Source organism: Abramis brama (genome assembly GCF_963993115.1).
Source record: "Abramis brama genome assembly, chromosome: 13".
NCBI lineage: Eukaryota > Metazoa > Chordata > Actinopteri > Cypriniformes > Leuciscidae > Abramis > Abramis brama.
The window spans coordinates 29594661-29620653 of record NC_139975.1 but is presented as its reverse complement, the minus strand read 5'-3'; the positions used below and the strand labels follow the sequence as shown (position 1 = coordinate 29620653).

Here is a 25993-nt window from a genome sequence, read left to right as displayed (position 1 = left end):
TTAAAGTGCCCTTATTATTACCTTTATTTTAGTGTTGGAATGAGTCATCAGCAATTCCAGTCTCAATTCCTGTTACAAACCTACATACTAACTACATACTTAAGCCTAGTCCCAGACTAAAATGCATGTTTGAGCTGTTTTAACTGAAAATAACTGGCATACCTTAAAATATGTCAGTGCCATTGTTTTACACACCAGTAATGTTTCTTTCTAAGGCATGTTTATAAAAGCTACTTAAATGTCCTAATTGAACTAAGGCCTAATCCTGGCTTAATCTAAGCCCTGTCTGTGAAACCAGGCCTACATGGCCAAAAGTATGTGGACACCCTTTTCTGATTAATAGCTTTGGTTATTCTAATAATTCAATTGAAGCCTAAATCATTAAAAATACACTATTCAGTTAAATTCTAAAGAATTCTTTTAACTTTTTCAGTAAGATCGTTTAAAGATCAGTTAAACTCACATTCACTTGTCCACTGATAACCCATCACAATATGGCATTTAAGCAGTGACTGTCGTACAACTGTCAACAAGTTCAATCACTGTTTGAGAAAACCATATAAATGATTGGGAAGTGTCATAAACTGGGTCCTATCTGATGCCAAATTTTCTGTTGCTTCTTATAAAAGAGCTATGTTTAGGTATAAACTACAAGACTAAATAAAGTAAAAAAACAAAATGGAAAAAACAACAACAACAAATGTTTAAATGGCAAAAATGCCTCACCTCCATTGACATCCAATAAAAAGAGTCTCTTGTCTCTTCACCAGTAACTCTGAGGCTTGCCTAAAGGGGGCGCTGGTATTAGTGTGTTCTAAATTGTTGAATTGTTCTATATTGCTAATATTCTAGCAGGGACACGTGCCACACAAAAAAAGCTATAAGCATGTATAGAGCATCTGCTGCTTGAAATTCTGTATTCTCTGTCAAATAAAACAACAATAATATCCTGGCCCTAGTTATATTATAGTTTACTTTGTCAATACTGACACCTAGTGGTCACCAGACATTAGGATTTTCAGAGCTCATGGTGCAGAGTACAGAGGTGGATCCACGTCGATCCTTCTTGCTTTGCTCTTGAAAAGGCACAATCTGTAAGTTTAAAAGGTTAATCTATGTAGTAACATATGGTTATGTGTATATTGATAAGTTATACATATGTTTGAGACCTATTAACATATTAACGTGAGATGCTAAATGTAACTCGAGGCATGTGATTGTGATGCTAGATTCTTTATTCATTGTAACATCCTTATGTTCTAAGGCTGCGTTCCAGTCCACTTTTAGACACGCACTTGCGAACTTCCCTAAGCACTTCCCCTCGGGGGAATCCCTGCCGCCATTTTGAAGTGCGTTCCACTTCGTGAAGTGGACGAGGGAAGTTTATATGGACAGACCCTCGTTCCCTCAATTTTGACCGAGGGAGCGAGTCTACTTCAAATGTACACTTCAGGCACCTATATGTCCCACAATGCAGTACGATTGTGACGTCCCCACATATCTCGTCTAATCACCACCACAACAGACAACTTTATGATATATTAATTATAATTTTTTTTTAATTTAAAACAACCCAAACACACCTATAAACATTTGGATGCTGCATTAAACAAATTCTTAAAGGAGAAAAATTTAAATAATAAATCAACTCCATAGCTGATTCAAGTGATCAAGGGCTTAGGACGTTCCAATTCAGCCCATTGCAGTTTCCGCCAGTAGTGGGCACTCGTGCAACATAAGCAATGATGTACATCCGAGTGAACGAGAAGGAGGATAGTTAGCGAGTGAAGGGCATGACAATTTTGGACTGGAACGCAGCACAATCATATGTAGGTGATTTATATGTATCTTACATTTGAGTACATCTTACATATTGTTTTGAGCTATGTGAAGTGACTGTAACTTTGTAAGAGACAGTATTTTTTCAATACCAGTGTTCATTTGTGTTACAGTTTCACAAATTGGTCTTCAGTAGTCAAGTCAAGTCACCTTCATTTATATAGCTATTTTAACAATATAGATTGTTTCATAGCAGCTTTACAGTGATAATAGGAAATTAAAGTAACAGAGATTGTTTTGGCTTTACAGCAGCTCTAGAATAAAGTTATTGTCCAGCTAAAGTTAGTTTTGCTTGATTCAATTCTGTTGCACAGATCATTAGTTAATAACTTAAATAACTGCACATTTTAGAGTGGCCTTTTATTGTGGCCAGCCTAAGGCACACCTGTGCAATAATCATGCTGTCTAATCAGCATCTTGAAATGCCACACCTGTGAGGTGGATGGATTATCTCGGCAAAGGAGAAGTGCTCACTAACACAAATTTAGACAGATTTGTGAACAATATTTGAGAGAAATAGGCCTTTTGTGTACATAGAAAAAGTATTAGATCTTTGAGTTCAGCTCATGAAAAATGGGGGCAAAAACAAAGGTGTTGCGTCATGCGAGTAGATACAACCATGATCGAATAATAAGAGCAAATCATTTGTGACTACTAATGAGAGCTGTCTCAGTACTATGGTACGGTCTAAATCCTGATTGATAATCCTCGCAGATATCATTTCTTTCTAAAAAGGAACATAGTTGTGAGGATACCGCCTTTTCTAGTATCTTTGACAGAAAAGGTAGATTTCAGATCGGCCTGTAATTAACTAATTATGTAGGATCACGTTGCGCTTTTTTAAGAAGCGGTTTAATCATAGCCAGTTTAAAAGTTGTTGGTATGTATCCTAATGACAATGATGAATTAATGATATTAAGAAGAGGATCTATGACCTCTGGAAGCATCTCTTTCAATAGCTTAGTCGGTATAGGGTCTAACATACATGTTGTCGATTTAGATGATTTAACGAGTTTAGAAAATCCTCTCCTATAGCAATGAATGAATAAAAATGTTCCTCAGGGAGACTACAAAGCACTGCCTGATGCGATACTGTAGTAGACGGTTGCATAGTTAAAATTTTCTCCCTAATATTATCAATCTTGTAAGTAAAGAATTCCATAAAGTCATTACTGCTGTGCTGCTTGGAAACCTCTGGGGTTGAAGCTTTATTTTTTGTTAATTTAACCACTGTTTCAAATAAATACCTAGGGTTTTGTTTATTTTCTTCTAATAGGGTTGGAAAATAAGCAGATCTAGCAGCTTTTAAGGCCTCTCTGAATGCAATCGAACTCTCTTTCCATGAAATGCGAAAAAAACTCTAGTTTTGTTTTCTTCCAGTTGCGTTCCATTTTTCTGGCTGCTCCCTTAAGGGCCTGAGTGTGCTCGTTGTACCACGGCGTTGGACTATTTTCTTCTTTAAGCACAAAGGAGCAACTGTGTCTAAAGTGCTGGAAAAGAGAGAGTCAAAAGTTTCTGTCACAATATCGAGTTCTTCTAAGCTATCTGGGATGCTGAGGAGATGAAACTGATCAGGAATATTATTAATAAAGCAATCTTTAGTGGCAGAAGTGATAGGTCTAACATATTTTTAACACGGAGTCGGCTTTGCAGCCTTGGCTAAATGAAGTTTACACAAGACTAGATAATGATCTGAGATGTCATCACTGCTGCAGAATTTCAACGGCATCAACAATGATTCCATGTGATAATATTACACCTAGAGTATGATTACGACAATGAAGTAAGTCCTGACACGTGTTGTCTAACTCCAATAGAGTTCAGAATTTCTCTAAATGCCAATCCCAATACGTCCTTTTTGTTATCTATATGTATATTAAAATCACCAACAATTAGGACTTTATCTGCAGCCAGTACTAACTCTGATAAAAAAATCAGCAAATTATTTGATAAAGTCTGTCTGGTGCCCTGGTGGCCTGTATATATATATAGGAAATTTCCAAGCAACACAGCAGTAATGACTTTATGAACTTCTTCACTTATAATATTGATAATATCAGGGACAAAATTATACCTATACAACAGTCTACTATAGTATTGCATCAGGGAGTGCATTGTAGTCTCCCTAAGGAAAAATTCGATTCATTTATTGCTATAGGAGAGGAAGAATTCGCTAAACTCATTAAATCATCTAAACCAAAAACATGTATGTTAGACCCTATACCGACTAAGCTACTGAAAGAGATGCTTCCAGAGGTCATAGATCCTCTTCTTAATATCATCAATTCATCTTTGTCTCTAGGATACGTACCTTTCAGCTGGCTATGATTAAACCGCTTGTTAAAAAAATGCAACTTGATCCTACAGAATTAGTCAATTACAGGCCGATCTCGAATCTACCCTTTCTGTCAAAGATACTAGAAAAGGCAGTATCTTCACAACTATGTTCATTTTTTAGAAATAAATGATATCTGCGAGGATTTTCAGTCAGGATTTAGACCGTACCATAGTACCGAGACAGCTCTCATTAGAGTCACAAATGATTTGCTCTTATCATCCGATCGTGGTTGTATCTCTCTATTGGTGTTACTCGATCTTAGTGCTGCATTTGACAATATTGACCACAACATTCTTTTAAATAGACTTGAAAATTATGTTGGCATTAGTGGAATTGCAATAGCATGGTTTAAATCATACTTATCTGACCATTATCAGTTTGTAGCAGTAAATGAAGAGATGTCTTATCGATCACAAGTTCAGTATGGCATACCACAAGGCTCAGTACTAGGACCACTGCTGTTCACTCTGTACATGCTACCATTAGGAGATATCATTAGGAAGCATGGAATTAGCTTTCACTGTTATGCCGATGATACTCAGCTCTATATTTCTTCACAACTTAACGAAAACTACCAATTCACAAAATTAACGGAATGCATAGCTGATATAAAAAATTGGATGACTAGTAATTTCCTACTACTAAATTCTGGAAAAAAAACAGAGATTCTAATTATTGGACAACAAACTTCCTCACGTAATAACCCAGAATACTGTCTAACACTTGATGGCTGCTCTGTTAAGTCTTCGTCGTTGGTTAGGAACCTGGGTGTGCTCTTTGATACCAATCTTTCATTTGAAAGTCACGTGTCTAGTATCTGTAAAACCACATTTTTCCATCTTAAAAAAATATATCTAAATTATGCCATATGCTCTCATTGACAAATGTAAAACAATTAGCTCATGCGTTCATGACCTCAAGGCTAGATTATTGTAATGCTCTACTGGGTGGTTGCCCTGCATGCTTAATAAACAAACTACAGCTGGTCCAAAATGCAGCAGCTAGAGTTCTTACCAGAACCAGGAAGTATGACCATATTAGACCTGTTCTGTCAACACTGCATTGGCTCCCTATTAAACATTGTATACATTTTAAAATATTGCTGATTACTTACAAAGCACTAAATGGTTTAGCTCCGTAGTACTTGAGCGAGCTCTTAACGCATTATAGTCCTTCACGTCTATTGCGATCTCAAAATTCCGGCCAGTTAATAATACCTAGAATATCAAAATCGACTGCTGGTGGTAGATCCTTCTCCTATTTAGCACCAAAACTTTGGAACAGTCTTCCTACCATTGTCTGGGAAGCAGACACACTCTGTCAGTTCAAAGCTAGACTGAAAACACATCTCTTTGACCTAGCATACACATAACACATTATAGACTTCTATAATTCAATGTTAGGCTGCATAGATCAGGTCAGCCGGAACCGGGAACACTTCCCATAAATCCTGATGTACTCGTTACATCATAAGAAGAATGGCATCTACGCTAATTTTAGTGTTTTTGTTTATCCCAAGGTTTTCCCGCAGCCTGCCGGATACAGGCTGTATCCAGATCTGATGAAGGACCTGCGCCTGGACCCGATGTCATAGCGGGGTGCTAAAGTGCCAACTAGTTTCTCCTTATGGAGGATCCCTTTACCACTCTACAGATAAAGCGTTGTCGGGAAAATTCGGTTCGGGTATCTACCCCGAAGTGATCAAATTCTGTATCAAAATGTTAAGGCCAGACAAGTAGTTTTTTAAGGCTTGGTTTGGAATTACAAACCTGCGCACATACATTCAAATGCGCATACCTATAGACTGAACTCGTAATACACATGTGCACGGCATCAGTGTTCTCACAGGTTTCGCGTTTAAAGTCTGTGTAGAGTTTCCTGTTAAAACGGTGTCGTGTTAGCAGCCCCCATGTTAATAACTAATGATCGTTGCGACGGAAGTGAATCAATCAAATTAACTTTAGCTGGAAAATAACTTTATTCAAGAACTGCTATAAAGCCAAAACAATCTCTGTTACTTTAAACTATCCTTGTATCTCTGTAAAGCCGCTTTGGAACAATCAACATTGTTAAAAGCGCTATATAAATGAAGATTACTTGACTTGACTTGACTTGTAAAAGGCGCGCGCACGAGACAGCAAGCACGGATGGCCTTCATCAGATCTGGATATGGCCTGGATCCGGCGAACTGCAGTAAACCTTTGATAAACAGAGAGACTAATATTAGCGTAGACGCCATCCTTATTATGATGTAACAAGTACATCAGGATTTATGGGGTGTGTTCCCGGTTCCGGCTGACCTAATCTATGCAGCCTAACATTAAATTATAGAAGACTATAATGTGTTATGTGTATGCTAGGTCAAAGAGATGAGTTTTTAGTCTAGATTTGAACTGACAGAGTGTGTCTGCAATAAACAATGCCAGATCAGATTCATAGTAACTGCCAATGTTACATTGAATTCACAGGAAATAAAGTAATTTAAACAGTACATGAGGCCATCTACTCATACTATAAGCTCATCAAATACAAATCTAAATAACTAAAGAACATGCCTAAGCAGGAAATATAGCAAGCATAAAAATAAACACATTTAGGACAAACTTAAGAAATACAGAATAATATTTAACTATCAAAAAAGGCACTTACATGGTCAATTACACACACGTAGAAAAAAAAAAAAGAAAGGATAAAAACTCAGTCCTCTACACAGTACATAGCTGGAGCTAGAGGTTAAAGCTGCAGTCGGCAAGTCTGGCAGATTGGGTCGACTTAGCCAAAATTTTTAATGTTTACAACTCTCATGCCCCTCCCAACTACCAGCGAGCACCCTCCCATCGAGGTCGTGCTCGTCAGTGCGTGTGTACCTGATTTTCTGTGAACGCGTCCGTCTCTTCAGCATCGATCAACACCATGGACTCGGAGGTAGGCTGCCCTGGCTAATCTACCCATAGATAGCAATAACCGAGGAATTGGAAGCTTGTTAGTAGATTTTCTCTCCGCCATCACGCTTCATGCAATCTTCAGGCGAACTTCAGGCGTGTTGTGTGCATGTGATATTGTAACGTGCACGAGGGAGGGGGATCCGTGGCGTGTGCACGACCTGTGATTGACAGTCAGATCTCACACCCCCCTGCGGTGATTGGACCCGATGATCCGGGAGCGGTGGATTTTTGCAAAACAAATAACACGCACCAGGTGGAGTTAGAAGCCTGGGTTTTTTTCTAAAACCACCTTATTTATGTTGTTCTGTCGGATTATAGTGTTGATTTCACTGAATATGATCAAAAAAATGTTGCTGACGGCAGCTTTAATAGGGAAATTAACAGGCTAAGAGGGGTGTGGCACATGCTTGGCACCTTGCAGCTTAGGGACACAAAAACTTCTCAACAGGCAATATTAGACGATATCTAATATATGTTGATGAATAAGAATAAGTTAAATATAAACAACAAGGAATGATAGTAAATAGAGATTCAAAGCAGAAAGCTATACGGAGCATACAGACGCAAACTAGCAGCAAGGCAGACAGTAGCAATCGATCAGGTGCTAAATAGACATTTCCGTCCAGAGACGCCAGACAGGGTGGGCATCTTTTAGAGTCCTGGCATTGAGCCACCTGAAGTTGGTGCAAATTCTCAAACTGCCATCCTTTTTCCATACCATTACCAGTGGTGATGCAAACTCGCTGGTGGATTTCCTTATTATGGCCTGATCCTCCATTTCTGTCAAGACCTGCCTTAGTTTTTGGTAATGAGCTGGTGGAGTAAGGTAAGGAAGGTGAAATGGTCGTTCATCCATCAGATTGCAATGAGAGAAGCCTTTTGCCACACCACAATCCAAAGCATGTTTCGAGATTATGTCATTTTAGCTAACTAAAAGCTGAACTAAATCCTTTTTAGTAGAGAGGCCAACTTGGCACAACTTGATGTCTATATCTTTTAGGCCAACTTCTGCAAGTTTATTCTCAAAAGCCTCAGCTTCCTTCAGGATAACTCATTACTTGATCACTACCCTCAATCTGACTGGAGTTTTGGAAAACCGTAAAATCTTCGGCAGCCACACAGGGCGATACATCGGCCAACTTGCAATTCCTCTTCAAAGTCTCCTTAAATGCAGTCTCCGATGATCCAGAACAACCAATGATACTAACACCAGGAATACTGCTCATGTAGAAAGTTGGAGCATCTCCAGTACCACCTGGCCAATTTGAAAATCACAACCTATGCATAGCTCAGTAGCGTTGTGTTCAGTATTTAGCCAATGTCTTCTGGGGAAGATGAAAGAGTGAATATTTGAGTGGACTTTAAGGATGTCGCAAGTGGCGCACAGCTAAACCAAACCTACAGAATGGAGATGTTGTTCTTCTGAAAGATGTGTGGGAGAAAAGAAATGACTGGCCAGTTGGGATCATAACTAAAACCTATCCAAGTGAGGACGGCTAAGTTAGAAAGATTGATCGTGCTAGGACTCGGACCACAGCAAACGTGCCCAGTGTAAAAACGGCTGGTGTTTTTGGCGTGCCATCTGTTGATGTCAGGTGGGGAGTATCCTGGCCTTAGTTATATTATAGTTTACTTTGTTAATAGTGACACCTAGTGGTCACTTTAAGAAATCTGTCACTTTTTAGTGATGGGAAGTCTGGTTCTTTTCCGCGAACCGGTTCTTTCAGACAGTTCATTTCAATGAACCGGTTAAAAAAAAAGGTTCACCCGTTCTTTTATGTCATCACGTAATGACGTCAATTCTATCATCCCGACGGATAAAAAAACCTTAAAATAAAGTAATTTGTAATCATAACTTATGTTAAATAGTAATCATTGTCATCATCTTGGATAAGTTCTTACATTTACGTTTTGCTAATTAACCTGCGAATGTCTTACATGTCTTAAAGATATACATTGAATAAACTAGTCTTCATCAACTTTTTACAGAAACCAGGATTTTACAGAAACTCATAAATCTAAAAATATAGGTTCACTAGTTCGCCTGCCCATTCAGCCTTAAAGGTTAATAGTAAAATAACTTGGCTTGCTGTCCTTGGAGAAGGCTCGAACCCGAGGCTATTAGAATATTTTGCTGAAGTCGCTATGGGGGAATACAGGGAGGCTCGTGGAATGAATCTCTTGTTGAAGCTAAGAGAAAACGAAGGGGCTCCTGCGGGGAGCAGGGGAAGAAATCACTGATGCTGCAGTGAAAAGAATGGACTTTTGACATGTGACTTGCTAAATGTAACTTGGGGCACATAATTGTGATGCTTGATTGTTTACTCATCTCAACATTGCTATGTTCTAAGTTAAATAAAGGTGATATATATGCATCTTACATTTGAGTGTATCTTACATATTGTTTTGAGCTATGTGAAGTGACTGTAACTTTGTAAGAAATAGTATTTTTTTCAATTTCATTGTTCATTTGAGTTACAGTTTCACAAATTGGTCTTCAGTAAAGAGAGTTTGACCCTGACTTCCATCTACGACCTTTACTGGGCCTTTGTTTAGCTCAAAATAAGAAAAACATAAGCAGAGGGCAGAAGAAATAAAATGGAGATAAGTTAAAACATTAGAAAGTTACTGCTTTTATAAAAGAATTATGGATACAATGCATAAAACATTAGAGATTAGATCATAAACATTCTTATGATTTGTTTGCATTTTGTCAATGACATTCAAAAATAAAGCACATGATGAACTGATAACAGGTTTCAGTAATAAGCCTACATGTACAAAAGCAACTAACCAGCAAATTGATTTGTACCTATATGGGAAATAATGGTCACTACTGTGATAACAGAGACCTCTGCTGGCAGTAGACTACTGAGATGCATTCTTTTTTTTGAGACAAGTGGATTTTGAACTTAAATTGTGTTTTTGATAATGAAGTTACAGCAGTATTGTTGTCACGAGAAGGTTTATTGAAAGGTTTGGATATTGACAGGCAATTCGGGTTAGACATAACAAAAAGAATTAAACAGGCGATAGAGCAGACGATGGAGAACATCTAAGAAAGTATATCTAACAGGTAAGAATCTAAATACAGAACAGTCTACTAAACAACGACAAGAGCAGAGTAGACTTATCGCACTTTTCCACTGCATGGTACGGTACGGCACAACATGCTTTGGCGCTTTTCCACTGCATGGTACGGTACGGCTCGGTACGGCTCACTTTGTGGCGCTTTTCCACTGCATGGTACGGTACGGTACAGTACGGCTCGCTTCGGCTTGTTTTAAATGGTACCACCTCTGTTGAGGTTTCAAGCGTACCGTACCGATACTAAAATGTGGCGTGAAAACACTGCAGATCATTGATTGGTCAGACAGAATCGTCACTACCAGCGTCACTGTATTTGCGACACGAGACACCAAACCCGCTAGATTTAAATAGCCAGTAACAGCCACCGCTGTAGCACCTGTTTTTAAATTACACTGAACAAAATTATAAACGCAACACTTTTGTTTTTGCCCCCATTTTTTATGAGCTGAACTCAAAGATCTAAGACTTTTTCTAAGTAGACAAAAGGCCTATTTCTCTCAAATATTGTTCACAAATCCGTCTAAATCTATGTTAGTGAGCACTTCTCCTTTGCCATCACACTTACAAAAAAATCTGAAATCGGAATCGGCCAAGAAAATTGCACTCAGTGCATTTCTAGTTATCATCTATTGTGCCTAGTTCAGACTACACAACTTTAAACGTTGGCAGGTCGCTGTGCTGTTACATGACTTGCTGTCTGGAACTGAAGTCGCTGTGGTGTTCACACTATGTGACACTACGTAAATTATCCACAACAGGGGGTCACACACTACACAAGCTGACAACAGCTCTGTCACCCAACGACTCCATCCGGGCCCAAAACCACGTTTTATCTTGAAAACACATGCAAGTGAAAAACAGGAGTCGTTAATTTGAAAATGGATGTTGGGAAGAAATTAGCCCTACAAGCTGTTTGCACGATGATCTGTCCTGAAAAACCCAGAAAAAAAAAAAAAGAATATGTGTAAAAGAATATATCAGCACACATGGGCAGCAGGGATTGTCTGTGATACAGAGAGAGATGGAGGTGGCTGTAGCTCGTCACAACACTTGACACCACATGATGTCGAGTCAGCCAACAGCTCCGGATATTTATTACGCTAGATAATTGTCTGCCGTTTGTGAGGTGTTGGCGAGGCATCAGCGAGCCTCTTTGATGCGTTGTTGAGTAGTTCACACATACAGTAAATATTGGCGAATGCTGATCTCACACTGATTTGCCCCTGATCACAGCCCAACCTGTCTGCAAGCTCATTGACTTCCATCCATTGACTAAAATCCTGTATTGTGGACTTGGCAGTTTGTTTTTTTGTTTTTTGTTGCGCATAGATAAATTTATTTTGTCTTATGGTTTATTTATAGACCATAGTTATTTATGGTCTTATTGGATAAACAAAAAATGATCCTCCTTTATTGAGTGCATTTATTTTTATTCATTTTAAGATTTTATACATCTTGATATTATCGCCATGTTACCTATAGCGCCAAACTGTTCAGTGTGGAGGTAATATAAATATTAATATCATGAATTTCTATAAATATACTTTAAAACAAGTATTGTGGAAAACACTATACAAATAAAATGGACTTGACTTGCATGACAATAGTTTATATGTCCAGTTGTAACAAACTAAATACAAATCAAATGTGGTAAATGATTGTTACAGAACAAAATGAATGACAAATAGTTTCTGAAGTGATATTTTGAGGCATGACATAATTTATTATGCAAAAAAGGCAACTTGAAGATATTCTAGAGGCAGAAATAAAATAAAATACAATTATTAACTTTTTCATATAAAATAATGACATTTTTTAATAATTAAAAATAAAGTATTTTTTTTTTAAAACTTTGTTGTTAAAAAACAACAAACACACCACAAACACAGCTATACAGCATAGTTCAAAACATAATGATAATGAATAATTTCTGACTCTCAGTCTTGATTCACCCTTTTCAAATGGTTTCTCATTGTGAGTGAATGGTTTCTCGCAGTGTTACAATGTTCCCCACCTGCGCAACTGGGATTTAAACCCGGCTAGTGTCTTCTGCTGGTGAGATCATTTAAATAGCTATCTCAACTGTTAAATAACAGATATATGATTAAAATAATATCAGATTTCTCTAATTTTAAATAAACACCAAAAAAAAAAGAAAAAAAGAAAAAAAGAAAAAAAAAGAGAGATATGCAAAATCAACTTAAGATGTAAAAATCAACTTGCTATGTTCAGTGATATCTTTCAAAGATGTTTTTTTTTTTATTTTTGGCACAATTTTTCTCTATATAGTGTTGATGTGGCAATCATAAATACACTTTTGTATTCAATAAATACACTTTTGTTTTGAAAAGTTTTGTCATGCTAGCATGTGTGAAAGTTTTAAACCATGTGTTACCTAACCCTACGTTAGGTTGTGCCCCGCTCATCCCTGCAATATAACTGATACTTCATAAATAGCTTTTAGTCTCACTTGTTGGATTTTTTTTTCCTGATCTGATCTACTTAAGTCCTTATACTTGGGTGCAGAGTACAGGGTGGGCCATTTATATGGATACACCGTAATAACATGGGAATGGTTGGTGATATTAAAGTCCTGTTTGTGGCACATTAGTATATATTAGTACACACCACCCATCATGAGGAGTTTGCCCCCTCACATATACTAATGTGCCACAAACAGGACTTTAATATCACCAACCATTCCCATGTTATTACGGTGTATCCATATAAATGGCCCACCCTGTAGACCAGGACTGTCAATTCTGTCAAACTCCGCTCCTGGAGAGCCACAGTCCTGCAGCAGAGTTCAGAAGCAGCTCTGCATTAAAGGGATAGTTCACCCAAAATTCATACAGGGATTCATACAGGTTTGGAACAACTTCGGGGTGAGTAAATTATGACAGAATTTAAATTTTTGGGAGAACTATGCCTTTAACAAACCTCCCATCAGCCAGAATTAAGAAGTTTACATGCCTTGGCTAGCCGATTCAACCATGGAACAGAAACCATTTTGTCCAGGGTCACCACAAGACAGTAATCATTTTAACCATTAGAGGGCAGACAATCTTTCACATGAATTGATGCTACATTCCATCAACAAAGCAAGAACCTAACCTATATGAACAAACAAATTTGAACTCTTTTTTTTTGTTGCATTAACCAGATATTCATAAATTATTTATTAAAAATAATAAAGACACTCCTGTATAAACCGTTATATAATATTTAGATTTCTTAATACAGAAAATATTACAAATATTAAATATCACAACATTTTACAAAAAGGGAAAATAATATTAGTCAAATTTTAAGTTGTGTATTCCACATTAGAAGGGAAATGTAAGGAAATCAGGATACATGATTCAAATAGTCCTTCAGTATTTTTGGAATGTCCAGACAATCTATGGAGCACATTTTGTTTTCCGTGGGAAGAAACTTCCATAAAGCAAGTCGCGCCTGAGACATCAGTGGTTTTGGACAAACTGTATATAGAGAGGATTTGGTGTTACAATCACATAGGAATGAATGACAAAATAAAAGCTAAGCACACGCACGCACACACACAAACACAATATTTGAGGCTGTATTAGTGAGCACCTCTCATAGAATCAGTGGTTTTCATTCTTAGCTACTACATGCTAATTTCTACATCACTGGTTTTCAACTCCGTCTAAGGGATCCACCGCTCGCCACAATTTTTTTTACTGTATTCTCTCTTATATGACACTGGCCCTGTCCCAAATGGCACACTGTCCCAAATATGCGCTTTCGGTCTAACAATGGCCGCCGCGTGCGAGTGTCCGTTAAGTCCATGAGACCGTAGGGTGTCCCATTTGATCCTTTTAGGTCTAAGAAGGTTGCTCGCGAGCGCCCCCGTCACTGCCGATATGCGCCCTCGATGTGCACTTTTGCCGAGCCCGCACTGAAGAAAGCTCCACAGCAGACTTCTTCCCGACAGTCATAGCGGCGTTACGTCACGAAAGTGTGGACTCGTAGGAAGACCGCAGGCATTTCTCAATACATGTATGCAAAGTTTGGACTTGCCAAGTTTACTCAGGAGAATGAACTCCCGAGGGAGGACGCAAGTCCGGTAATTCTGTAAATGGTACAGCAGCATACTTGAATACGGTTATTTCTGTATGTATATTTAGGCTTCAATAAAATGAAATGTGTTACAAAACACCACCCTGCCTCTTTTCATTTTTTACTTATAAAAATATTAAACATATTAAGTCACATTAATGTAGTTTAGGCAAAGAGTACATTGATTATCTTCACTGCATGTATATTTATAACAAAACAAAATACATAACTTTTTTTTTTTTTTTTTTTTTTTTTTTTTTTTTTAAGAAACATATTATGTGGTTCAGGCAATATGTGCATGTGTACTCTGATTATCTTCACTGTAATACAATTAAATATGATATAAAACACAACCCTGCCTCTTTTTGTTAAATGTCAGGTTTAATGATCAATAATAGCCATTATAAAAGTATAAAAGGTATAAGAAGCAAAGTCAGCACTCTAGTAGGCTACAACGGTAAAGTTAAATAGCCTAAATAAATATATAAAGTTATCAAACTCCTCTTTGCCCTCAGCCAAAACAATTTGATCGGGAACAAATTATAGATTCATGAGACCAAAGATTGCCCGTTAGATATACACAAGATTAATAATATATAATGTTTAAGCACTACAGAGAAATCAGAGCCAGCGGCAAATGTCAGAAGGATCAGCCGAGGAAAGGCTGTTCCAGTCAGGGTACATGAGCGCTGAGCACCCGGTGATCGACTGGGTCTCACAAAACGAAAACTTCACATCAAATTTTCAAATAGGAGCTCATAAATAAGCCAAAGACTTGAGCTTTAAACAACTACATTCTCACCTGAAAACTAAATTGTGTGACACAATAACAGTATTTTTAAATTACGTGGGTTTCTCCTCTGCTATTGATGCTTGCTGGTTGGTGCAAGATGCATTCTGGGATACCTGGCTGTCTCAAGTCCTCACAAGTCACTTCTCGATGCATCCTCGATAAAAGGGGCGGATCAAGAAAACATACGGGGATCTGAACTGTACTTGGCTAGATGTGAACTTTGAATTGGAACAGTACTTGGGCAGCGACTGATGACGTTTCACAAGAACACAAGTACAGACAAGAACGCATATTGAGAAACGCTCGCGAGTGTTTAGGGTGCTATTTGGGACAGGGCCACTGGCTGCATCCGAAAGCTTATGCAGCTGACTTGTTGCAATGACTGCAGGAACCATTTGTGCAGGTACCTCACAAAGTTTCTTTCGGACAGGCTTCTGAGGCAGCATAATGGTTTAATGATCTACACCAGGGATGGGCAACTTCGGTCCTGGAGGGCCACTGTCCTACAGAGTTTAGCTCCAACCCTGAAAAAATCACCTGTCTGTAATTTTCTAGTAATCCTGAGGACCTTGATTAGCTTGTTCAGGTGTGTTTGATTAGGGTTGAAGCTAAACTCTGTAGGACAGTGGCCCTCCAGGACCGAAGTTGCCCATCCCTGATCTACACCAAAATAGAGAGAGCTTTGGTGAAAACTAAGTGAATATGTATTTATAACAATAGTAATTTCTCACTAGAAATTACAGCAAAAGTGGAAAACGTCAGTCAAAATGTACTATATATTTAAACACAAACTGACCACCACCCGCAACTTTCAGATGCCATCTTTATTTTATTTATTTATTTATTTATTTAGCTCAACTGTCACTGGAATGGAATGCACAGGATTGTGGGATATTTGCTGCCTTCAGAAATCGATCAGATGAAGGTATCTCAGGAGACAGGAAGTGAAGCTGTGAATTTGGATGTGTCTTGATGCCTTCCTACCTTTGAATGCATCCTCCAAAGCCTCCATTTTTAAAATTTAAGATGCAGCCACAGTTCAGTTCATGGAGCTTTTCCCTAACAAGCTGATGATCAGAATCACGTATGTTAAATGGGTCCCCAGGACCGGAGTTAAGAACCACTGCTTTACATGTTGTTCGGCCCTAAACTATGGGTGACTGATTTTTGGGCTGGGAGGGATGGGTGAATTGAAAAGCACAAATTCTATAAAAAACATGTAAATAATTAATAAGGCAAAAAAAAAAAAAAAAATGCAGTTTATAATTGGCTGTTTGTTTGTTGCTAAACAATGTGCTGTATATATATAATTAATTAATATATTATTTGTATATTATAATCATCTCATCATTATGCACAGTAAAGCTTTAGGACAAAAACAAATACTACTTTTTTTTTTTTTTTTTTTTTTTGAGGATAAAAATGTGGTGTCCTATCTAGTTACCAGTTATAAGCCTAATCTTTAAATCAAACATCTATTTATGCACCACAACTGTCAACCAACAATACTGTCTTGATAGGCTATGACCCACCAAAGCAGATTCAGCTTTAATACACAAGCATGCAGAATTTTATTTTAAATAATTGTATTTATTTATTATTATTTATTTATTTTTGACATATGAATGAAATTACTTAATTTTGGTGTTACAAAATATTTATTTATTTATTTAATTATTTATCTTTAGTAATATATTTTGGCCTTCCCACAAGTTACGTCCAAAGTTACTAAATCTAAACCTACCCCTCACAAACACTTAAGATCAGATTTAAGTGCATATTGAGTGCTAAAAGTGAATTTAGAGGATTTCTTACAATGTTGAAACAACAGGTCTTAAAGGGATAGTTCACCCAAAAATGAAAATTTGCTGTTACTCACCCTCAGGGCATCCAAAATGTAGGTGACTTTTTTTTTTCCAGTAAAACAGTAAAGAAGATTTTTAGCTGAAATAGTTCTTGGTGATTCATAAAATGCTAGTCAACGGCTACTGTCACTTTGCCAGTCAAAAAAACATATGCAGACAAAACAAAATGAATATCCGTGGCTCCTGACGATACATTGAGGTCTTATAAAGCAAAATGATCGGTCTGTTCAAGAAACTAAACATTATTTACAACATTATTACCTGTAATCCACAGCCTCTGCAAACAGTCTGGAGGTCGAGCTTCATGTCACATATACGCTGCATATGTGTGGGAGAAAACGTCTCAGGTTACGACTGTAACCTATGTTCCCTGAGAACAGGGAACGAGACACTGTGTCAGAACGCTATGGGGAACGCCTCCACGTGAACCGCTGTCTGAAATGCTTATCTAATCACGGCAATCCTATTGGCCGGCGACAGCCTATGACAACATCACTAGTGTGACCCGGAAGTATATAAGGGGAGCCTGGAGAACATGTCAACAACTTATCGTCTGAAGCGACTGTTCAGCAGGCATCCCTGAGGCATGGCGAAAAGACGCAGTGTCTCGTTCCCTGTTCTCAAGGAACATAGGTTACAGTCGTAACCTGAGACATTCCCTTTCGAAAGGGAACTCGCAATGCGTCAGAACACTGTGGGGAACGATCCACCCACGCTGCCATGCTGAGGGGAGTGCATGCCAAATTATGGCTGTGACAAAAAAACTTCAAAAAACGGCAGTTTCACTAAAATGCCAAAAACACTCCCCCTTCGGGTCACATACAGGCTGTCAGTGACAGTATTGCCTATGGCCACTACCCAAGCTATAAGCCTCAAAGAGGCCTCCAATACAATGAAGGCCTACCAAGGCTGCTCAAAGGCTTTGGAACCAACAACTTCCGTGGAAGGGGTTCTTTTAAGGGAATATGGCCAGGGGATCCAAAGGAGTCCCGTCCAGTCCCTTTGTGAGGAGGGACATGAAGTCAACCCCACATGCCACCAGGGAGGCTGACCTGGTCTAATTTAATGACCTAGTCTTGCCAACAACCTGTCTGTTTCCTAAACAGAGTCTCTAACATATTTTGCCTCACCTGTGGAGGCATCCGATAGAGGGCTGCAGATAGTGGCAGTGATTGCTCACAGACCGGATCATGGAGACGGGCATCCTGGAGAGTAGAACTCAGCATAGCGCTTTCTAACCCTTACAAACAAGGGGAGTAACTCTACCCAATCCTGGATCTACACAGTGCTTCAAAGCCATGTGGAGGCTGGGCACTCTGAAAGGGACCCTAATAGGGGAGCGCCTCCAGTTCTAGGGCTGATCTAACAAGGAGGCCTCGTGAGAGTCCTTCGACCTTCTGACCATAATTAGGGAACTAAGTATCTATACAGAACAATCCTCAGATAAATTCTGGAAGACTATACTCAACCTGATAAGTACTGACCAGGCTCTGGGCTAGGTTTTGCCTTTGCAATGCTAAGCATCCAACTCGTTGAGGATCCGCCTTCAACGGGGACTGTCAAGGCCTAACTATTTGATAGCGGGACTGTTAGCAGAGCAAGCCACAGAAGTCAGGTGCTCTCACAGACATCTCTGTGGGCCTGGTTATACTTATTTCACACTGCCAACAGGCAGTGTACACAGCAAAAAGTGCTATCAACACATCTGGATCACACAGCTGGATCTACACAGTGCTTCAGAGCCCTGTCGAGGCTGGGCACTCTGAAAGGGACCCTAATAAGGGGAGCGCCTCCAGCTCTAAGGTTTACATTGCTAACAGGCAGTGTACTCAGCAGAAGTGCTATCGACCCTTTAAAGCAAGGGGAGTGCAATCTTACGCTACCGGACTATCAAGGAGGCCTACTGTAAGGCCTACAGCTTCGAATGTCACGGGCATCAGCCCAGGCAGTGCTTCGGCTCTAAGGGAACATACTCAACCATCCCAAGTGGGAGGGAGTAACTAATCTGCTCTACCTGAGCCTGGTGGTGAAGGGTGATATCATACGAGCTATGGGTAGCAAAGAACTCTAAATAAAGACCCTAACAAGGGGAGTACTATCAGCATGACCCTGAGGAATATATCAGGGTCAAGGCCTATTATCTTGTATTTTTTACAAGACAGATTTTGCATACTCTACCAAACCTAAGGAAATAGAGGCCACAATAAGTGGCCAACCACATTCAACCTCATGACTTTAATTATTTTATTCAATTTTAAGGCCTATCTGGATAAACTAGCTACAATACTCAGCTCTAAAGGACGGAGGCCTGAGCGTACTAATTCTTACTTTCTAGAGAGAAAAGGCCTGACAACGCTCATGAGATATCCGCATGGGAGGCTTTTTGAAGATAGCCTGCTACCTATGCTATTATTTACCCTGTAACACCACTAGCATTTTTACGCCTAGTGCAAAAGGCGGGCCTTGGCTAGATGACTCTTGTAGGAAGAGGAGGCCAGTACTAGGAACAACTAGATTTACAGGAATAATTTATCCTGATGGGCTCTAGCTCTAAGGAACCTTCACTCAGATACTGAGAGGCTCAAGGCGAGAATGCCACCGCCACCAATTTCCTAGTTACTAAGCCTAAGCCATAAATCGAGGTGGCCCCGTGAGGGCCGACACACGAATATAAAGTGACTGACGTTCAGAGCTATAATCTCAACGACTTTCTAAAGTGAGAGAAGAACTGCTGCTCTAGTATAAGGTGGCTAACAAGGTGGCCCGAAGAGGGCCAATGCTTGACGTTGTAGTTATATCTGGAGCTTGTCAGAGCAGTGGCCTCAGTAGAATAACTCCCGATAGGGAGGAAGCCATCTCACACAAAAAAATGTATATTAGGTGCTTGGATGAATGGTGGCCTCACTAGAGAATTTTCCATACAGCCAACCTGTTCACTACTACAGATTGGCACTACCCATTATATAAGCCTGACGACTCTAACATAAGAGGAGGCCTATTGGAAGGGTATGCATAGCCTACCCATATACTTTTTTTTTCATTTTTTTTTTCTTTTTCGTTTTGACAACACATCCTCATCCTGCAGCTCACTCTCGCTAGTCTCTGTAGGGCGTGAGAGATTAACAACTCTCTCAACCTCCTCAGCTAGTTCCCTCAGAAAAAACCCACGATTCCAGTCTCTGCTCTGCCTCAGTGCGAGCGGGACCTGAATCGCCTGGTACAGATGTCTGTCCCTCTTCCCTCGAGAAGAGAGCAGACGAGAGTGGAGTTTTCTCAATGGAAAAAACTGATCGTGCATGCTCTGAGCCCAAACAATAGTTGTGTGTCATCAAGTATCAATATCTTAGACACGGATACACGCACTTCCTGAAGCGTTTTTCACAAGCCATGATTACCTTTTTGAAGTTTTCAAGTTGAAGCGTACAAAAAAAAAAAACTGTCCCTGAAGACGAAAAAGATGTTGGCATGTTCTCCAGGCTCCCCTTATATACTTCCGGGTCACACTAGTGATGATGTAATAGGCTGTCGCCGGCCAATAGGATTGCCGTGATTAGATAAGCGTTCTGACGCAGTTCGAAAGGGGACTGTTTTCAACAGAGAGGAAGTATGTATGTGTTGCTGTTATCTCACATTAACCACTATGGAAGTTTACCCTATTAGTGTTTAACTTCTGCGTTACAAATGAAATATGTGAAAAGAGGTACATTATTTATACGTACATACACATATGTCACAATGCGACAGGAAGCTCGAGCTCCAGACTGCCGTGAACATGCTTAGGACCATTTGCCAAGGCTGTGTGTTACAAGTAATAATGTTGTAAATAACGTTCAGTTTATTGAACAGACCGATCATTTCTCTTCTTAAGATCTCAATGTATCATCAGGAGCCACGGGTATTCATTTTGATTTACATTTTGTGATTCACCATGGACCATGGTTTCAGCTAAAAATATTCTTTACTGATCTACTGAAGAACTCAACAACATCTTGGATGGCTTGGATTATTTTTTAAGTGAACTAGTGTAGATATCACAGATGAATGTTTTACAGACTTACCTCTCTCTTTCAGCAGAAGCATTACTGCTTCATTTTGTCTGGTTGTTTTGTCAACAATTAAAGTGGGTAGAAAGACATTTGCTCCAAAGTCTATGAGCAGCTGAATGTATTCTAGCCCACAGCCGTATCTCAGACACATCTCCAGGACAGTTTTTGGCTGTTTGATCCTGGTCAGCATCTTTTCCTCAGTGCAGTTGTAGTCTGGGTTCGCTCCATGCTGCAGTAACAGTTTGAAGCAATCCAGATGGCCATAAACAGCTGAAATGTAGAGAGGTCCTCGGCATGTTGTGGCGTTTGTGGCCCAGTCGGGCATTTTGGGCTTGACGTCTACGTCAGCTCCGTGTCGCAGAAGCTCCCTCAGGATGTCCACGTCACCCTCTCGGGCCGCGGTGAGCACTGGGGAGCAGTTGTTATACAGGCTACCATTAGGGTTTGCACCAGCTTCTAATAAAGCAACAACACAGTCTAGGTGTTTGGCAGCGACGGCCGTGAAAAGTGGAGTCTGAGCTTTGACATCTAGGCTGTCCACCTCTGCCCCGTGAGCCAGGAGGACCTCGAGACAGTGCAGGTGACCCTGAGCCGCAGCAGTGCGCAGTGGAGTAACCGGGATGCCCCAGCCACTGCGATGGTTGATGCATTTCCTGTACTTATCCTGAGACAGGAGATCAGTAAGGAGTTTGTCGTCATCTTTATAGACAGCTTGATTCAGTTCCTGGCAACAGTTTGTGTCTTCTTCCTCATCCTCTTTGGGTTGAAGAAGAGAAAAGATCTTAGAGATGTCCATCAAACTCATGCTGGTGGACTTATCCAAAAGCATTCTTCAGCAAACTGCTCAAGTCTCCATTCGACAACAGGAAAGAAAGAATTAAAATTACTCTCAAGTTCTACAACATAAAAAAAGATAAAAATAGTTGTTACATTAAAAAGCAAAGCACGCTCAAAATCATGCTTTTGTTTCCAAGCCCACACTTAATAGCCTTGCTGATATTCATAGCTTGAGAGCTTTCATAAACAAAGTTAATATAGAGTAACTGTCTTTTTAGACACAATATTTAATTGTCTGTTTTTGCTTTAGTTCCAAACAAAACAGGATCAACCGCTGCATGTCTCTGAGCAGCAAAGTATTGGTGTTTTGTTACTGAGTCAGTGTTTTTGAGCAAATCGGTTTAGTGACAGTCACTTGTTGCCACCTGGAGTAGTGACTCGGTCACATTTACCCTTGCACAGCGAGATTATGTGGGGAAAATAATCAGTCTTCTACAGTCATTTGGACTTCTGATTGTGGAAAAAGCTAATTTTATATTGCATTCAAGTTTGTTGAACTTTAAAAATCCCTCCACTAATGCAGAGACTGATAGTCTATCATCTGGAGTATGCAAAACACAGATAAGCGAAGTGATAGCAACAGTTAAAAGTCCTAATGCTGTTGGGTTTAATATCAGCAACTGAGTAGTAAAATTTGGTATTTGTGTATACTGTTGGGTATATTAGGGTTTGCCCCTACTCGTACAATTCCTCTTGAGGATAAGGATGCTTTTGTTAGAACTGTCCTCATACCTGGTACAGCACTCAATTTTAATGTGCTAAACTATATACTGCATTGGTAAACATTTAAATTAAATATTATTTTATAAAATATGAAACATTTTATATATTTCTTTATTATTTATATTTCTTTATTTATTATATATGTTTATTTTACTCTGATCATTTTAAAATATTTGTAATGAATGCTTATGCTTATATATCAATCCCGGAACTTACAATGCAACTAATCATCCACATATCTGCTAATGCATCCTTTTTACATACATATTATGACACATAACATTGAACATTATTATTTATCATAGTGCTGCTGCATTAATGTTTGTACCGTTTACCATCATAATTTATCTGTTTTACTATGAACAGTGTTTACAATTATGCACGTACCCGTAATACTGATGTTGTTTTTAAAGTACTCTTGCACCACCTCACTTTACAACAACACTATACTGTGGTTGAACTACTGTTTATACTGTGTATTGTTTGAATTATATTTATATTGTTTATTTTATTTTACTAGTTATCTATTATTACTTATTGTTTTATTTTTAGAGCTGCTAACTCCATTTCGTTGATGTGTACTACTGTGTGCATACAATGACAATAAAGATGCTTATCTCATCTTATATCAGGTCAGTATTATTATAATTTTGTGGAATTTATGCTTTTAATCATTTTCACACTGGGGGCAGATACACATTGGCTGCCTCCGAAAACTGAAAAACGCTGCCTCCACAGGCAGGATACGGAGATAGGATGTCTCCTTCGAGATACCTTTATCTGATCGATTTTTGATATCCCACAATCCTGTGCGTTACCTTCTCTGACGGTTGGGCTTTAAACATAAAGATGGCGTCTGAAATTTGAGGTTGGTGGTCAGTTTGTGTGTAAAGTGTAGCCTACATTTTGACCAACTTTTCCCACTTATGATGACATTTCTAGCGAGAAGTTAGTATTGTAGTTATTTAAATAATTAATTTGTTGTCACCAAAGCTCTTTCTGTTTTGTTATCCATCATTAAATCGTTACACTGCCTCAGAAGTCTGTCTGAAATCAGTTTTGTGAGGTATCTTCATGCATAAACACTGACTGTTAAGTCATTGCCTGACAGGGCAGGGAGGCAACAAGTCAGTTCCTGGCAGCTGCCTAGGTTTTTGGATAAAGCCTTTGTCCCACCATCAGAGAAGTCATAATGGGAGCACATATTATAACACAGTGTTACAGCTGATCACACTGGATATTTGCCTGATTTTCTCAGCTTCCTAACATATTTGCATGTCCCAAAAGGTGAATGAAAAATGTATATTTAGAAAACATATACAGTTGATGATCAGAAAAGAATTTCAATCTATTCACAATAAAAGAGGAAGTAAATTTAAAACATTACGTCGCCATTACATTTTTTTTGCAGGTATTGTGGACTACGCGCTAATGTGAATGTCTGCACAGATTATGAAAATACTGTCAATGACAGTTTTACGTGTAACCACTGTACTCAGTCTACCCTTTATACTTAATGAACATGCACAGCTACTGTTTATAGATAGTCCAGTACAAGCCTATGCTGTTGTAAATATCTCAAAAAACGAAAACAAAATATTTTCATGTGTGGGGGATTGGGTTTAAGTAACACACAATTTATACTATTTTGTTTTGCAAATTAAATTTCCATTAAATTGCAAATTATAGCCTAATAACAATTATGAAGTACAAAGCAGTTGATACATATTATAATTAAATATTGTTTGCCGAAAGATCATGTAATTTACAAAATATTTGAAAATAACAATATTTAAAAGACGTGGAAATTTGCCCTGATCTGACATTAATGAAAATATTCTTGTTCTGAAAACAGTTCAATTAAAATATATCTTTCAGTTTAGATCTACCTTCATTTTACAGTTAAATATTGTCTGTCAATATGATTTTGATGTTAATTTGTTAATAAAAATATGTTGTTGATTATAGTTATGATAGAGACAGGATGGGTTTTCATTTGGTGCATTGAACTGGCAAAACATATCCTAATTGAAGACTAGCTGTTGGAAATCATTGCTAGAGAAAACAAAATTTGTGTAATTGGACATTTGACTCAAAACCAAATATTAAGTGAGATATTGCCCTCTGAAAACTTTCCGCTGTGATAACTAGCTCTGGTGTCCATTATATTTAGCACATAGTTGTAGTCACAGTCTACCAGATTGCAACCATGAACAGAAATCTCAAAAATTAAACATATTTATTTATTCCAATATAAGTCACTGCTGCTGTAACTACTTCAAAAACAAACTATGCTTATGTATTTTTTTTTAAGTAAAGTCACAAATGCCATCATTAACAACAGTTCATATTTCAGCAACAATAGTGTCAATCCACCAAGAGAAGTTTGGAGGTACTTTAAATGACACTTAATGCAGGTTATTAAATGCTTCTGCTAATAAAGTACAATTTCTTGTGTAATTGTAGCTTACCTGTAGAGTGTGTAGTATCCACAGAGAGAAACACATGTAAGCTTTGTGGCACTGAGGGTCAGTGTGACACAAACAGATCTGAGCAGCCACAGGGGCTAAGTTTAGGCCACAAATGGATCGGACCAAACTTCCATTCTTGGAGGGCCAGAGGATGGAGTTATAATTAGAAAGGTGATAGACCTGTGACAGTCACAGACAGCTCGAGCTGTTAGTGTAAGTTTGGAATGTCACTGGAATGTGGTCTATAAATGGATAATAACCATTGATAACATTTGCAAAACAGCAATGTTGTGTTGAAACTATAAGGCTGTAGTAGTTTATGTTATAATTGTGTTATAGGAGTCATCTGGTACTTTTGTCTTGATAACTGTCATTGAGTTGCAGCTGCCAGGGGCTATAGATGACGTCAGCTGCTGATGTACCTAAGTCCCCGAGAGACAAATGTTCTGAAGTTATTTTTGTTTTCTTACTGTTTTGGAGTTAAGATTTCTACTGCTAAACAGACTATAAATAACTAAATGAAGTGATGGGGAGGGGTTGGGTGTCACTGGACTAATTTGGCCTAATTTGAATTCGAATTTTACGAATCACATCGTTTTTTTCATTAAATTACATTAAAGTTGTCTCAAATCATTGTGAATGTAAAATGAGCAATGTTTATATTTAAATAGTCCTGGATACTGTAGTCACTGTTGCACTGTATCATAATAAGGCCGTGTAAATACTGCTGGGTCAACAGTGGAATATTAATCTAAATACTGTAGGTCTATATATATGAATATTGACAGTATTATTTATTTATTTATTTATTAGGATCCCATTAGCTGATGCAACAAAATGCGTCCGCTACTCTTCCTGGGGTCCACACAAAACACATAACACGAATAAAAAATGCACTACATAATCAATACACAGATTAACATATTACAAAACATACACAACCAATGCACAATCATACACTGA

At 38.6% G+C, this 25993-nt stretch overlaps 1 protein-coding gene across 1 annotated transcript; it reads right to left on the bottom strand.

Annotated features, from left to right (window-relative positions):
- Positions 1–12479: 12479 nt before the first annotated feature.
- Positions 12480–25100, bottom strand: asb12b (ankyrin repeat and SOCS box-containing 12b). The gene is made up of 3 exons (XM_084134062.1): positions 25031–25100; positions 21012–21849; positions 12480–13694 (listed from the first exon to the last, which is right to left on the bottom strand). Exons 2-3 carry the CDS (start codon positions 21826–21828, stop codon positions 13561–13563), a joined length of 951 nt encoding a protein of 316 aa, XP_083990188.1. The 5' UTR covers positions 21829–21849; positions 25031–25100; the 3' UTR covers positions 12480–13560.
- Between the last annotated feature and the right edge of the window lie 893 nt (positions 25101–25993).